Consider the following 17,289-nt stretch of genomic DNA (forward strand, 5'->3'; position numbering starts at 1 on the left):
TTTCAGGTTGAACGAAAATATCCTTATATTTTTTTGTATTCATTGAAAATGGAAATCGGGTCAATTTGACCCGAACACCACACAAGGGTTAAGATTTCCATCTCCATATCTACACTGTACCACAACAAAAGAGAGAGGGTTGAGCTCAGTTCAACCAAACACTGAACAATAAAAAAAATTGGGGCGACCAAATTGTTCAATTTAACTTATGTGAAGAGTTAAAATGTAAGGACAAAAACTCAGACAACACACAAACTGGACAACAACGTAGTAGTGACAAGTTAATCAGATGGTAGCCTCAATCTTGTCCTGCTTTATCATCTATTTCACTGTAAATAAATAGGACCTAATTTACTAAATTAATATCATGCTGTATGAAAAATACTTGAAACTGTATTGAGTCTAAGACAGTGAGTCTGTTGCCTAAGACAATCAATGTATGAGAACCAAAAAGCATACCTTTCTAAATAGACTACAAGTTTGCCTGTGTCTGACAGCACAACAGAAAGAGTGAACTTGGGTTTTGATCATGCTGACGTGGTTTGTGCTGTCTGCACCTGCACCTGGCTGGTGGTTACTCATTTACATGCAACTGCACTATGAATCAATTAGATGCCTTTTACCCACTGCACTTTATATTTTTGGCAAAACTCTATTTACACTATGAACATGCAATCTCAATGTAAGGTTGATGAAAATCAGTGGAGGTTATACAATGTGTATTAACATTGCTTAGCTGATGTTATATTATTATTATTATATGACTTTGGCATGATAATACTTACATTATTACTACTTGGGATCATCATTTGTGTGATGAGAGAGATATTTGCCAAGGAAAAGGTAGTTGCGTCAGTAACCTGTGTTGTTATGCAAGTCCATGATCACGATGACCTTTGAGCCAACTGCAGAGTCTGAATTACTGATTTGTTTTTCGGGTTATCTGTCCTGTAATGATAGAAGTGTGTAGTGTAGGAAAGTGTGCCTTCTTGGAAAACTTGAACCTTTCAACTGCTGCTGGTTTAACTCTCTCTAATAATGTAGCTTTGTTGCTGGGTTTTGACCTAAAGGGTCTGTTCCTGTTTAGTTTTATTTTTTATCATAATAGCCGACTTCATCAAAAACAGGAATCCTCCAAATTATCCTCCAGGACCAATGGCTCTTCCGATTGTGGGGAATTTCTTCAGTTTGGACAGTAAACATCCACACGTATATTTTACCAAGGTAAACATGTATGAAGGTATGTTTTCATTTGTGAACAAGGGTAATTATTGGATTATTGTAACTCTTTATTATCAGGGTGTACCAAAAAGTCCTGGAGGATAAGCAGCCATAAGAAAATCATAAAATCACCATCACCAATCAATAATACAATTTGTATTCATATCATACTTGATGTCTGCAAACCTTTTTTACACATATTGGTGCACATATCATAAACCACAAATATCAACAAAAGAGGCAAAGTCAAAACAAGGTGCATTTTAATTATTTATTTAGGTGCAAAACGCTCTTAGGTCTCATTCAACCCTAATAGTCCGCTTCTCTGGTGCGCACCAGACGACAGTTTGTTACATTGTTTCATTTTTCAGAAGGTTCGGTTTGTGTTCACACGGGCAAAACTCAAACGGAATATAAACTTTAAACACAAGTCATGTGCACATTTACTACGCCACTGAACATACTTACATTTAAATGTGTACTGCCTGGATTCAGCCATTTTCCGCCAAAGATGTCAATATGGGCCCGTTCTCATTTCATCAAATGTCCCTCCTCGACTCCCCTCCTCGACTCCTATCCTCGAGACTTAGGAGCCCACAGGAGATGCGAGCGGAGGAGCCGAGGAGGGGAGGAGGGGAGGAGTCGAGGAGGGACATTTGATGAAATGAGAACGGGCCAATGGCTGCGTTTCACTTCTCTTATTTTTCATTTCCTCGCTCCTCGGTCTCGGTCTCACCGGAAGTTGATTTGTCTGCGCCATCTTGAGTAGCGTCCCAATGGCCTTATTTTTGCCGGAGGAGCGAGGAGCGAGGAGCGATAATGGAGGAGCTATAATCGAGGAACCAACAGACCATCCTTCGATGAAATCCTCAGACACTCGCCCCGCCCCCTTACTGTGTATCGCTCACTGATTGGACGATGCAGCGCATGCACTGATCTGATGCTTCTTGACATGAGAGCAGTTTCCCAGCGGAGTGAAGAAAACACATGAAACTCACGAGAGTCACTCCTCAGTTTATACTGTGTTTTGTTTCAATTAATGTATCATTTAGTTACAAATATGTGATATATCTGAACAACAAAGTGGACAAAAATCATTTTATTCATTTTTTGGAAACGTTTCATGATCGCTTTTTTCGTTTTACATTTTCATTTATTGTCATTTCCATTCAGTCAGTCATTAAGTGCTATTTAAAATGTTATTTTGCTACATAACATACACAAACAAACTAACTAATTACTAAATGTAATTTGATCATTTAAATATTGAATTGTTCTCTCTAAGTAAGATCCCATTTTCAAAAAATTGCGGTCTTACAGTACCTTGACTTGAAGATGAAGTCCATTTGCCTATCCTTCTGGACAAAAAATTCTATAACTTTTTTGTAAAAGTCCTCCTTATCTTCTTGTAGTTTCAAAAGTCTATCATAAATCTAATCGATAGATTTATGATTCGAAAATTATAAAAGTAGGGTAGACATGTGGATATTATCCGGCTGAACAAAACGTGCATTTATCTAACAGGTACGTTTCCCACAGATCTTATTTCAAGCTATTTTCTAAAATCCTATAGAGAAACCTCATTGCTTTTTTGCAGCTTACTTCCTGGTTTTAGGACGCGTCACTGCAGCTCTCGTCTCCTCTTATTATACATCCATGCTCTTCACACACCACACTTTTCGCGGCACACGTACTTACAGCCAATCAGCTCTGAATGATGTGAGATGACGTATGGTGGGGATGGCAGCTCTGTGCCCCTATGGTGTTTGTTTTTTTGCCACACACATTACATTGAAAAATATTCTGAGCATGCGCAGTGTAGTTTTTACAGTCACCGTTCACTTTGACAGTGAAAGGGTGGGGCATGATCAGGTTTTGTCCCACATGGCTCAAAACGGCACTGTAGACACTAATTAGAAGAACACAGACTAAAACAGCAATGTACAGACGAATCAGATGATTAAACATGACCTTAAAATATATTTTATATATTTTTTAATTTCTTTTTTTGCATCTCTTTCCATTTTTTGTAATCATTATGTGTAATACTTTCTGCTGACACTAGGTGGGGCTGTGCCCCACCTGCCCCTAATGACCAGTCGCCACAGACTCTATTTACACTATGAACATCCAATCTCAGTATAAGGTTACTGCAGGACAGTGAAGGTTTTGCACTTTATGAATTTACGTTTGTGTTGCTCATGAGTAATTCTGTCATAATACCATGTGTAATATGATGGCAATCTCAAGAGCAACGCAAATGATGCTATCCTCCGCGAACCAGGGTCTTGAAACCAAAACAAATTCCTGTACCCCATGGTACTTTTTAGTTTTCGCCAAAACTATTCCTCAGGCTTAACAGGTTAAAAGTCCCCCTTTTGTCCACAATACACGGTGCAAACAAATACAATCCTCCTGCTGGAAGATGTCCAGAGAGACACTCAGTGTTACGTAACATTTCCTTGTTGGGAATTTTTCCGCCTCTGCCTCCTACAACCCGCAGCCAAATAACATGAGACGGACCATGCCTGCAGGAGCAAACTGAGTTTACAGAGGGTCCTTTTAAACATTTTCATCATGATTTTTCAAGCCCTTTTTGAGTGTATGGACTTCACTAGTTGGCTGTTGATCAGTTTTATAGTGTTACTCCTGACAGATGTGATCAGAAACTGGAGACCAAACAGCTTTCCCCCTGGACCCTGGGCTGCGCCTTTTCTAGGAAATGTCTTGATAGGATTTGACTTCAAATCAATGGAGAAGGTAAGGTGAACAGATTAGAGGACACAAGTTTATCTTTAATATCCTACAGGCAATGTGTCTTTCATAAATAAGCCTTTGCAACACTATAGGCTGGAAATAACAATAAATAAACAATAAAAGCTTGCAACTAAAAAAATGCTTTTGTTTTTGAATGCAGCTCTCTCAGGAGTATGGTCCAGTGTTCAGCTTGAGGATAGGCAGCCAGAGGATGGTGTTTGTTTCCGGGTACAAGATGGTCAAAGAGGCTCTTGTTATCCAGCTGGACAGCTTTATTGATAGACCTATTTTTCCTCTTTTCCATGCTATCTTTAAGGGGACTGGTGAGTATACCTGAACGAGAGTGAGAAAGCCTGAATATTTAATGGCATGCAAAATTATTGCAGTAGTGGTTTGCCTTCTCCAGGGCAGAACTTAATCTCTTTACGCAGTATCGATAGATTTAACCAAAAGTCATAGCCCAGTAAGTCAACTCACATGGGACAAAGTCTGTGGTCCATGCAGAATAGACTCTCCCCTCTGTGCAACAACAACACTGCACAACAACAGATTAGGGAGTGAAAGAAAGTGTTTCTTTTCAAGAAAGGTGCTCAGAAGTGATATCTAAAATCTGTAAAGGCAGTGAATTGCCTGTTTGCTTTGTTAATTTGCTACAACTGTCCCACAGGTATAGCTTTGAGCAATGGGTACTTGTGGAAAAAGCAACGGAAGTTTGCCAACACTCACCTGCGTTACTTTGGAGAGGGCCAGAAGTCCCTGGAAAAATACATTGAGGTGGAAAACACCTACATCTGTGAAGCTTTCAAAGAGGAACAAGGCAAGTAGAGATTGCTATGTGGAGTGATTTTATATCCTAACATAATTGTTACGACTGGGGCACACAAGAAAATGATAGGACCCAAATGCACGACTCCAGACAAAAGGACGGTTAAAAAAAGGAAATTACTTAAGGTGATTTGCAAGGCAATACAAACACTCATAGTAAACATGGGGTGTTTCTCAATGTCGAGGACACTTCCTTGGTGGGACATGTCTTCCGAGTCAGGTCCTTCAGAGGCTAGGCAAGAATCCTTCCTGGCATTCGGAGAATGAAGGATGGAACAGGCTAGCAAGTGTGCAGGTGTGCGTCATATGAGAGGCCCCGCCTTAAATTGAGCGCGATTTGTTTGAAGACATAACTGATTTGCGAAGATCGAAGATGTACTTGAGTAACTGTATTTGGTAAAATTATAATCTCTCCAGGACAGAACCACTAAACTAACATAACACGTTCTCCTTCTGTTTGCAGCCTTGAAAAAGTCCTGGAGGATAAGCAGCCATAAGAAAATCATAAAATCACCATCACCAATCAATAATACAATTTGTATTCATATCATACTTGATGTCTGCAAACCTTTTTTACACATATTGGTGCACATATCATAAACCACAAATATCAACAAAAGAGGCAAAGTCAAAACAAGGTGCATTTTAATTATTTATTTAGGTGCAAAACGCTCTAAGGTCTCATTCAACCCTAATAGTCCGCTTCTCTGGTGCGCACCAGACGACAGTTTGTTACATTGTTTAATTTTTCAGAAGGTTCGGTTTGCGTTCACACGGGCAAAACTCAAACGGAATATAAACTTTAAACACAAGTCATGTGCACATTTACTACGCCACTGAACATACTTACATTTAAATGTGTACTGCCTGGATTCAGCCATTTTCCGCCAAAGATGTTGGAAATTGGTCCGTGCGCAAAGCATTGTGGGGCTTTTAACACCGCCGAGGATACACATGTGCATCCTCGAAATTCCCCGCAACGAAGGACTCAGTCCTCGGTAGAATTCGATGACGTAGCATTCTTGAAATAGTGGCTCTGAAGGATCCTTCCTTGAGAAACACCCCTGACATGAGAGAGGAGATTACCAAAGTAAAACAGGAAATGACAGACGACAAAATGGTTAGCAGACGCGGACTTGACAATATTAACTTAACCGAGAAATAATACTAATACAAATAAACAAGGATAAAAAAACTAACAAATCTGACGAGACACAACAATAATAATAATATATCATTACTTTAATTCAACATATTCCCAGGAAGGCCATTTAACCCCAATAACATCATAACGAATGGAGTAAGTAACATCATCTCGTCTGTGCTCTTCGGACATCGCTTTGAGTACAGCGATCAAAGCTTCCGCAGGATTCTGGACTTGGACAATGAGGCTATTAGGTTAGCTGGCGTACCTCAGACTCAGGTAATTTCTCATCTACTTTAACTAAACTGTGCTGTAGACCTATAACTAATTATCTGAGAGTTTGTCCCATCAACAGCTGTATGATGCCTTCCCTGGTGTGCTGAAGTACCTGCCAGGACCTCACCAGACTGTGTTAAAGAACTACACGGAGATCTTGGCTTTCCTGAGATCAGAAGTAGTGAAGCACCAGGAAGAGTGGAACCCAGAGGACCCTCGTGATTTTATCGATGTTTACCTGGGAGAGATGGAGAAGGTAAGATATTTGCACATATTTAGTATTTTAGTAGTACAGTATATTACATAAACATGAATGGAAAAATGTATTCCATGGTGTTTTCTGATAAGAGTATCAGACAGACTTCTTTCTGCGGATTGATAGGACTGCACATCATCCTAAATTCAGAGCTTCCTTGAGTATTCAGATTTGAGTATTCAACCAAGCCGTGTAATAACATCAATGCAATGTTGTTGAATCTTTGCCAGAAAAAGGAGGATCCCCAGGCTGGCTTCAACATCGAAAGCCTGCTAATTTGCACACTGGACCTGATAGAGGCCGGTACAGAAACATCAGCCACCACTTTACGCTGGGCCCTGATGTACATGATGCACTACCCAGAGATACAGGGTTAGTATCTGTCTGAATCACATTGGCATTTAGAGTATTCTCACAGAGATTACAGAGTTTTTTGTGCTGTTTAAGGTTATAATGTCCAATGACTGCCTCCTCACTCAGAGAAAGTACAGGCAGAGATAGACTCAGTGATCGGACAGTCTCGACAGCCCACCATGGCCGACAAGCCCAACATGCCTTACACTGAAGCTGTCATCCATGAAGTTCAAAGGATGGGAAATATCGTTCCCCTTGGAGTCCCAAAAATGGCCAGTAAAGACGCTACACTGGGAGGATACTCAATACCCAAAGTAAAGAACTATTTACCAGACTCGCCCATATATTATAGGTTGAGTTTTGTCCATTATTTTTACACAACGTGACATTTCATGCTTATTTCTGCAGGGAACAACTATTACTACAATCCTTACGACTGTGCTGTTTGATAAGAATGAGTGGGAAACTCCGGATACCTTCAATCCGGAGCATTTCTTGGATACGGAGGGGACATTTCGCAGAAGAGACGCCTTCTTACCGTTTTCAGCAGGTTTGCTTGATATTCCTCCACTAGCTTACAGACAAATTGCTACTAACATATTTCCTGCTATCAAGATTAGAGTTTAAAATCTGTTGCCTATTGTTTCCCGACAGGTAAACGTGTGTGTATAGGGGAGCACCTGGCCAGAATGGAGCTGTTCCTTATGTTCACAGTTCTCCTCCAGCACTTCACCATCTCCCCTGTTCCTGGAGAGATGCCCAGCTTGGACGGTGTGCTGGGTTTCACCAATTCCCCCCAGCAGTTCAGGATGCTAGCTGTGCCTCGCTGATTTGCTCCTATTCCACCTCAGGGTCACAAAACAGTCTTAAGTCCACGTTCGCTGCCAAAAAAACTAAATCAGATCACATTTCTGACTCAAAACTTAAAACTAGTTTGACATGAAATAAATCAATATATAGTTTTTAGTTTTAAGGCCATTCACTCCCATCATCACCCACAGAGATCATTTCACACATTTATACATGCACGTACTCATGTGTATACTCACACATTTAGTAGCTTTGTAGGACTTTAAGATAAAAAATAACCGATTGCTAATGTAACAGGTAAATTACACATGCTAGGTTTGCTAGTATTATTTTCACTTAGCATGAAGATCTTTTAACTAATTAACTAACAATCTACTGTTTCACAATACTTGCCTGATACAGTTTTGATTTATCACTACACTGACAAGCTTTTTATCTACTTGAACTTAGATAATTTAACGACATGGTCATTCAAATATGACATTCATAACCTGTCTATTAAGTGTTGCATAATGTTATGCAACACAATATTGCAAATATTTTCCTGCAGCAACAGGATATCAGATGTATTATATTTTCCTATATCCATTAGCTGGTTAAGTATTAGTTAAGCATGATTTTTTGACAAAATAAATCATAGAACCTATACACACAACTTTAAACCTCACTCACATGCCAACTTGAGTGAGATAACATTTCTAAATAAATGCCTACATACATTAACATGCTTTTAATTTGGTATACATAAACTTGTGAAATTATACTTAAAAATCTGTCAAATGTTTTATTCTGTTCAATAAAGGATTTTAGTTGTACCCAAGAGTTTGCCTTTTACATAGTTTTAAAACATTAAGAGAAGTCAGGATTTTGTTGGAAATGGTTGTGTGGAGTCAGTTTAAAAACTTGACCCAAAGCCGGTTTGTTTGCAAAATATTGTAAGAAGTGTGACGTATCTCCTTATCTTTAGAATCATTGACTAACTTTCAGGAATCCATTGACATTTTTCTTTTGAAATCAGGTCTTTATCTGAATTCATCTGAACTCAAAGAGTCTTATCTGCCCAAGAAGACCTTTATCCCAACTGCACTCTATATTTAGGCTTGACTCTATTTACACTATGAACATCCAATCTCAGTATAAGGTTACTGCAGGACAGTGAAGGTTTTGCACTTTATGAATTTACGTTTATGTTGCTCATGAGTGTTTTCTGTCATAATACCATGTGTAATATGATGGCAATCTCAAGAGCAACGCAAATGATGTATTCAAGTAAAAACAAATATATTGCTTTCATATGAGAAAAGCTGGTCCACCTTAAAAGTCAGCTCACCTTAAGCTGCTGTCGTGTTGCTGCTAGCTTCGGGGCTAACCAGGGCCTGTGTAGAGGCATGTGGTCTCAAGGTATTATTAATATAGTAATACTAGTGAAATAAATATCTTAAACAAACTCCTAAAAAAGGGTCAATCAAAAAAGATGATTGACCCTGATGACAAATAACTATGCCAACATCTGACATAATGTTTAGGTACAAAAACCTTTATACAATTTTTGTGAATGATTGATGGGTACCATTACCATTACAAAACCGGTGTTTCATAAGAAAAAAGGAATGTCATAGCTGGGACCGTTCTCCTGCTGCTGACCTAGATCTCTTCAACATGTGGCTCTATCATTTTTTGCTGGGTTTTGACCTCAAGGGGTTTTTCCTGTTTACTTTTATTTTGTTATCATTACATTACATTTCATTTAGCTGACGCTTTTATCCAAAGCGACTTACAATTACCGATTACAGGGACATTCTCCCTGGAGTAACTAAGGGCTAAGTGCCTTACTCAAGGGCACACTCGTGGTGGTGTTCCAGGCGGGACTCACAACCTCTAGTGTGCCCTTGAGTTAGGCGGAACTCACAACCTTCCGATCTTCAGCCCACCTCACTATCCATTAGACCACCACTACCCCTATATAGGAGAGTTCGTCAAACACAGGAATCCTCCAAATTATTCTCCAGGACCATTGGCTCTCCTAATTGTAGGGAGTTTTTATTTGTGTCAAATTATTATTATTATTGTTATTATTATTATTATTATTATTATTTTTACAGCCATCGCAATATTGTTTTTTGGAACTAGAATTGACACGAGAGGGTGGAGCTGGGTACAACCAAACCCTAGTTTCATAAACTAAAAACACACTGTTGATGGTTAAATGTGCAGCAATACAATGCCTAATGAGGCATCACAATAGCAGTTTTAAGCAAACCAAAATATTACATTGACACCTTGCTAATAGAAGATAAACTACGTTAAATATGTTAACTAAGCGAATTAATGTATAAAACCCAAAACAGACACTTTTCTAAACTGGGTTACTCCCCTAGTGACCCAGGTACTGTCTGCACCTGTTCCTGCTGGTAGTTACTCATTTACATGCAACTGCGCAATGAATTAGTTAGATGCCTTTTACCCACTGCACTTTATAATTTGGCTTCACTTTATTTAAACCATGACCATCCAGTATCAGTATAAGGTCAATGAAAGACAGTGGAAGATTTGAAAGGTGTGTTATCTGATTGCTTAGCAGATATGTTTGCTCATGAGTTATTACCATCAAATTATAATGGCGTGCTAAGACTTTAATAATGTGACATTAGGTGCAATCATTTATACTATGACAGATATCTTGTTTACCAAGTAAAGTAGGTGTCTGTTGCCTGTATGGTCCACTATCTCGATGAACTTTGAGCACTGCCTGAACTACTGAATAGTTTTTTCCAGTTTTGATAGTAGTTTTTAGTGCAGGGGAGTGCAGTTTGGCTTCTTGCAAGGCTTGGACCTTTCTCATGCTGTTGGTTTAACTCTCCTTAAGGATGTGGCTTTATAATGTTTTGTCGGCTTTGGACTTCAAGGGGCTGTTCCTGTTTTTTTTCATTTTTATCATAATAGCCGATTTCCTAAAACACAGGAATCCTCCAAATTATCCTCCGGGACCAATGGCTCTTCCAATTGTGGGGAGTTTCTTCAGTGTGGACAGTAAACATCCACATATGTATTTTACCAAGGTAAAGTTGAGAGATCTATTATATGGTTTAATCTGATGTAGCCTTTTATTTTGAATTTACAATAGGGTTAAGATCTTTCACATCGGGGTTTGTGGGCACTGTCAATGCAGTAGAAGAAGTTGAAAACCATTTTAATCATCTTGGTTAGTCCACTTGAAGGTTGTTTATTTGCGCTCTCCAGGAGATGTGAAACTAATGGCTGATACTGACATCTGAGGCCTGTACTACGAAGCCGGATTTTCGCTTAGCCGGCTGACTTCAGGGAAAACTCGGGCCTTCCGGTCCTACGACGCTGGTTCTCTTTTTAGCGGGCTAGATCTCCATGGTAACTTATGCTGAGCGGCTAACCTCCTCGGGAGGAGGTTAGGTTGCAGGCTACGAGATTAACTCAGTGAAAGCACCGCCTGCTGACCAATCAGAGCTCCGTGTGTGCGGAGTTTAAAGCTATCAAGTCATATTACAGGATAGAGGAAATACAGAAAAACTGCCGTTGCAGGAAAGACGGCCGGCAAAAATCAACTGACTGTGTGAACGTGAAAATTAATAGAATATCCCCTCCCATCTTCAGAGCAATCTGACTATTATAACATTAGCGTTAAGAAAGCTTACTTAAATATCTGCCACAACATAAGTAACCGGATCAGAGACATTAAGTACAGTCCGCGGCACTGTGAGTGCAGACGTCGATGTGTCCCATTATCATTCATATCATATCACATCATAATGTATCATATATTTCCTTATCTGAGTCAGCTTCTTGAGCCGTATCTGGCCGTGCAACACTCACAGTGTCACATACTGTATGCAGAAGTATTATTTTAAGCAACACATTAAGTTGACGAAACACTCGAGTCAAATGTAATTAAAGTCAGATCCACTCGTGTCTTATACGGGGCAGTGATATTATAAACCTGTTAATGTACGCATTCAAACGCTTTTTCTTTTACCAGCTGTATTCACCTTGCAGGTGCAGCTATGTGGCTTTTATCCTGGATAAAGTGTTTAAGTCATGGATGTTTAAAGTTTAACTTCTTCATATTTGACTAATATTAAAGTTCACTTTTCATTCAGGAAGTATGACGCTGCGCTGTCAGTACGCTTGTCCATGTTTGAGATTGGTCGAATGCTCCAAATACCACCCCTTTCATGTGAACGCGCACCTAACTAGATAGGACACGGCTGGCTTAAGCGATCCACTTGATAACCAGCGTCGTAGTACAGTTTAGCGAGAGCGCGTATGTTTTGGATTGGGCCAACCGGCTAACTCAAACATATCCAGGTTAGAAAAATCCGGCTTCGTAGTACAGGCCTCTGGTGTTCAAATTGTAGACATGGATGAAAAAGTATTGTCTTCGTACATCTGGTAGCCATTTTTTTCCCCGATGCATAGGTTTAGGGTATGAACAACTTAAAGGGGAATGTATGTGGTAGTGTTTTTGGGATCATCAGTGTTCACTCCTTGATTTACAGCTGGCTGATGTTTATGGGAGTGTGTTCAGGAGGTCGAGGAGGGACATTTGATGAAATGAGAACGGGCCAATGGCTGCGTTTCACTTCTCTTATTTTTCATTTCCTCGCTCCTCGGTCTCGGTCTCACCGGAAGTTGATTTGTCTGCGCCATCTTGAGTAGCGTCCCAATGGCCTTATTTTTGCCGGAGGAGCGAGGAGCGAGGAGCGATAATGGAGGAGCTATAATCGAGGAACCACCAGACCATCCTTTGATGAAATCCTCAGACACTCGCCCCGCCCCCTTACTGTGTATCGCTCACTGATTGGACGATGCAGCGCATGCACTGATCTGATGCTTCTTGACATGAGAGCAGTTTCCCAGCGGAGTGAAGAAAACACATGAAACTCACGAGAGTCACTCCTCAGTTTATACTGTGTTTTGTTTCAATTAATGTATCATTTAGTTACAAATATGTGATATATCTGAACAACAAAGTGGACAAAAATCATTTTATTCATTTTTTGGAAACGTTTCATGATCGCTTTTTTCGTTTTACATTTTCATTTATTGTCATTTCCATTCAGTCAGTCATTAAGTGCTATTTAAAATGTTATTTTGCTACATAACATACACAAACAAACTAACTAATTACTAAATGTAATTTGATCATTTAAATATTGAATTGTTCTCTCTAAGTAAGATCCCATTTTCAAAAAATTGCGGTCTTACCTTGACTTGAAGATGAAGTCCATTTGCCTATCCTTCTGGACAAAAAATTCTATAACTTTTTTGTAAAAGTCCTCCTTATCTTCTTGTAGTTTCAAAAGTCTATCATAAATCTAATCGATAGATTTATGATTCGAAAATTATAAAAGTAGGGTAGACATGTGGATATTATCCGGCTGAACAAAACGTGCATTTATCTAACAGGTACGTTTCCCACAGATCTTATTTCAAGCTATTTTCTAAAATCCTATAGAGAAACCTCATTGCTTTTTTGCAGCTTACTTCCTGGTTTTAGGACGCGTCACTGCAGCTCTCGTCTCCTCTTATTATACATCCATGCTCTTCACACACCACACTTTTCGCGGCACACGTACTTACAGCCAATCAGCTCTGAATGATGTGAGATGACGTATGGTGGGGATGGCAGCTCTGTGCCCCTATGGTGTTTGTTTTTTTGCCACACACATTACATTGAAAAATATTCTGAGCATGCGCAGTGTAGTTTTTACAGTCACCGTTCACTTTGACAGTGAAAGGGTGGGGCATGATCAGGTTTTGTCCCACATGGCTCAAAACGGCACTGTAGACACTAATTAGAAGAACACAGACTAAAACAGCAATGTACAGACGAATCAGATGATTAAACATGACCTTAAAATATATTTTATATATTTTTTAATTTCTTTTTTTGCATCTCTTTCCATTTTTTGTAATCATTATGTGTAATACTTTCTGCTGACACTAGGTGGGGCTGTGCCCCACCTGCCCCTAATGACCAGTCGCCACAGACTCTATTTACACTATGAACATCCAATCTCAGTATAAGGTTACTGCAGGACAGTGAAGGTTTTGCACTTTATGAATTTACGTTTGTGTTGCTCATGAGTAATTCTGTCATAATACCATGTGTAATATGATGGCAATCTCAAGAGCAACGCAAATGATGCTATCCTCCGCGAACCAGGGTCTTGAAACCAAAACAAATTCCTGTACCCCATGGTACTTTTTAGTTTTCGCCAAAACTATTCCTCAGGCTTAACAGGTTAAAAGTCCCCCTTTTGTCCACAACACACGGTGCAAACTGTTAGTTATTCTTGAACCCCGAGAGCAGGAGAGACTGAAAAGAGTCAAGGCAAGCTTATACAAGTTAACAGCATTTTATTACACAAAAGATGCGGTGGTTTACAAAAGGAATGTGCTCGTTGGTGGTTTGCTCCTCCCAGCTGTTTTGGTCCCGTCCGTCCGGGTCAGCTGCGGGCAAGGAGAGAGAGGGAGATCCTCCTTGGGGAACTCATAAAGGGTAGAAAATACAAATAGTAACAATACATATTCATCATAAATGCGAAGTTTTTCATTTGTGCATAACTTCTAGCTTAAACCTTTAATATCACTTCGTAAAATAGCAGCAATTAGCTTGGTATGGAAAACGTCGAACTCCCTCCTTTCACATCATATATATCATCTTCATACTGTATCTGGTGTAAAGGCACTTGTTCTTTCACAAAATATAAGGATAAAACTATCTGAAAATATTACTCTTTATTTAAACAATCCTATCCCCTTCAGTGTTGCACACTCCCTTTTTCAACTAATGTCTAGCGCTATTCTATCGGTCTGTTTTTATGTGACTGTTTGTGTCATCCTTTTACTGTGTCTCTGGTGTGATTTAGGAATCTCTGCTGGTTATATCAGATATAGTTCTCCCCATCCACATTCTTGTTGGTTGTGGGACAGAGGAATAATAATTCAGAACCTGCTGATATCTGAATCTTAATACTCGGCATATGTTACAAACAAAATAAAACATCTTCATGGTGAACTAAATAACATATTTCAATAGCTCGAAATGTCTGATGAGCATCTGTGTTGTTCCTAAATAAAATCCTTGTAATCTTTTTCAAATCTAAAATATAACAATGAACTATTCCTGTTTGTGGTAAAGACACACACTAACGTTATGTAATACAATTTCATTATGGATTTAAAAACAACTGAAGTCATAATGCTGTCAGAGTGTGGTTTCCTGAGTGTATCTGTCCTATAAAAGGTACGTCATTCTCTGCTTGGCTCGTGTGCAGAAATCCCATCAGTTGCACCTGGCAATACTGCTTCTACCTGTCTATTATCAAGCTGAAAAATGAATACAGAATTCCAACATACTGTCATCAAATGTCTTTCTATTATAAATTCAATGTATATCCCCATAATGACCTAAACAATAAAGTCCATGGCTTTTACTTCTATTTCTTTACCAGGCTAGTTACAAGATGTTGTCTAAATTCAATTCTGTGTCATTACATTACTATGTTTTAGCTTAACTGTAATATGTTCTTTCTATATTTCAAACCTCAGTTACTCTAATGTCTGTTAAAATATTACAAAATTGTTTCATTATCACAGGTCAACTTCTTCTGTATTCTATTCTGGAATTACATCTCTCACAGTAGCCCCTTGGCCACTGCATCTGTGTTACCTGTTCAAAATGCAATCAATACTTAGAAACATGTCAACATTCATCAAACAGTATCTTATCCCCAGATATGGAGCAGGTTCATTCTAAAACTATCATTCAATGCTCAGTTTGAACATCTAGGTTGGGGCGGAAGGTTTCTTTCAATCCCTAAAAGAAAAATTTAAATTGTGAATTTGACAGCCATGTTGACATTATACATTATCCACTCTCCCCCCTTTTTACACATGAACTCATGTGTAATAAAATCCTGAAATGGGGAGGGGAGGAGAGGAAACTTTCAGTTACATTTTGGTTAGGGACATAGCAATTTTACATCCATTATTATTATCTTTCCACAGTAAACACCTCAGTGAAAATAAATGTTTCTCTTCATCTTTCAGTCCTAAAAGAAACAGAATCTTCAGATTATAGTTTGAGTTTTTCATTTGCAAAACGCCAACTCCTGTGGGAGTAAAATATCATCAAGTAGATTAGAAACGGGTCCCATGTGCGGTTTCCCATTTTTGTGGAATTATAGGAAACCTCTCGTTTCCCTTGGAGCTCCAAAATAATATGTTAGTCCAAAAACATGCTTGGTTAGTTATTGTTTTAGAATCATGCAGTTACACTGATCACATGCCGGCATTCATTCACACTCATACCGTCTGGTTGTCAAGTCAAGTGTGGTCAGGTACACCCCAGAGTCAGTCATTGACAGTGCTTTTGTCACACTGTCAGTCAGGGTCAAAGGTCATTTGGTCTCGGTCTTTTGGCCATGTCGTGCTCTGCAGAGTCTTTACAGAGGTAATTCAGCATAGGCGGGTACCCTTTATCTACAAAAATGTGTCATATGCGGAGCACCATTCCTTATTCATTCACGATTTCAACTATGATTTTCAAGATGGTTCTAACTTTTCATTGGGACTTCTGCCTCCCACCTTTCTTGAAATTTGGTACAAAATTCACTTCCTTATAGTACTACTACTGCAGTTTATTTACACCTAATTAGTATTAAAATGTCTAAAATATCTATTTCAGAAACGTATGTACATGTGGCTATTATCTTGAGTCAAAACATTATTAGGATCTGTGTAGCTCTGCATTTCACAACTCCTTATAATGTCACTTAAACCCCTTTTCTGGTCTACTTAAAAAAACAATGTTAATCCCCTTAGCAGTGTGTGGAACCTTGGGTGTTCGAACATGCAGCAATTACTCCCTCCTTCATCAAGGATTTAAAACAGAAGTCATTTCATATTTCCATCTTAAAGGCCTCCTATGGTGATAACTATGCCACAATGGTGAAATCAATACTTTAGATTGGAATACTATATTTGGCTTGGTCCTAGCTCTCCCTTTAACATTATCCATACAAATAAAGATTTGTCTGAATTTATACAGTGGTTCCTAAAACTATCCCTTTAATCTGTAGATCAATATTGTAACAAATTAAATCACCACTTTATTCACACATGAATAAGAATCTCTTAACGAACAATTTGTTAACATGATGGAAAGATTGAAGAATATAGTTCTACTCTGTACTCAAACACCCACTGCTTAAAGTGTAGTGAATGTTTCCATCATGTCTCCCCCTTTATCCCTCAGTGTGTTTTAGAATGATTCTCATTTTACTTTAATAGTTTCCTTTTTACTGCTATTTTAATTTACCAATTGATTAATTCATGGTTAATACATCTTTTTGTCTTTGGTTAATACATCTTTTTGTCTTTACGTATTTATTAAGTCAATTCAAGTTCTTTAAATGTGGTCACTTTTATGTGCGTTTTGTGAATAAGTGTGTTTATGTGTAAACTCACTCATTCCCGTTTTCCTGTTCTCCTCCCCTGGTTTTCTCAAGCCGTGACCCCGGCCTCCTCACTTCCAATCGACCATGCCAACTCCTCTGATTCTGTCTTCTCTTCAGTCCATCAGCTCTTGAATCCATCGGCTGTAACT

The 17,289-nt window shown here is 38.9% G+C and overlaps 1 protein-coding gene across 1 annotated transcript; it reads left to right on the forward strand.

Moving 5' to 3' along the window:
* The first annotated feature begins 3,697 nt into the window (after positions 1-3,697).
* Positions 3,698-8,458, forward strand: LOC117495390 (cytochrome P450 2J2-like). Its single transcript, XM_034146608.1, has 9 exons — positions 3,698-3,981; positions 4,139-4,301; positions 4,646-4,795; positions 6,066-6,226; positions 6,303-6,479; positions 6,710-6,851; positions 6,960-7,147; positions 7,242-7,383; positions 7,488-8,458. The coding sequence occupies exons 1-9, from the start codon at positions 3,799-3,801 to the stop codon at positions 7,661-7,663; spliced, it is 1,482 nt and encodes a 493-aa protein (XP_034002499.1). The 5' UTR covers positions 3,698-3,798; the 3' UTR covers positions 7,664-8,458.
* Positions 8,459-17,289: the final 8,831 nt, after the last annotated feature.

This window comes from Trematomus bernacchii, unplaced genomic scaffold (genome assembly GCF_902827165.1).
Source record: "Trematomus bernacchii unplaced genomic scaffold, fTreBer1.1, whole genome shotgun sequence".
Lineage (NCBI taxonomy): Eukaryota > Metazoa > Chordata > Actinopteri > Perciformes > Nototheniidae > Trematomus > Trematomus bernacchii.

Coding starts and splice junctions, on each gene's coding strand:
- LOC117495390 (XM_034146608.1), top strand. CDS start 3,799: ATGATTTTTCAAGCCCTTTTTGAGTGTATGGACTTCACTAGTTGGCTG. Junction 4,302..4,645: donor TGCTATCTTTAAGGGGACTG/GTGAGTATACCT, acceptor ACTGTCCCACAG/GTATAGCTTTGAGCAATGGG. Junction 7,148..7,241: donor GAGGATACTCAATACCCAAA/GTAAAGAACTAT, acceptor TTATTTCTGCAG/GGAACAACTATTACTACAAT.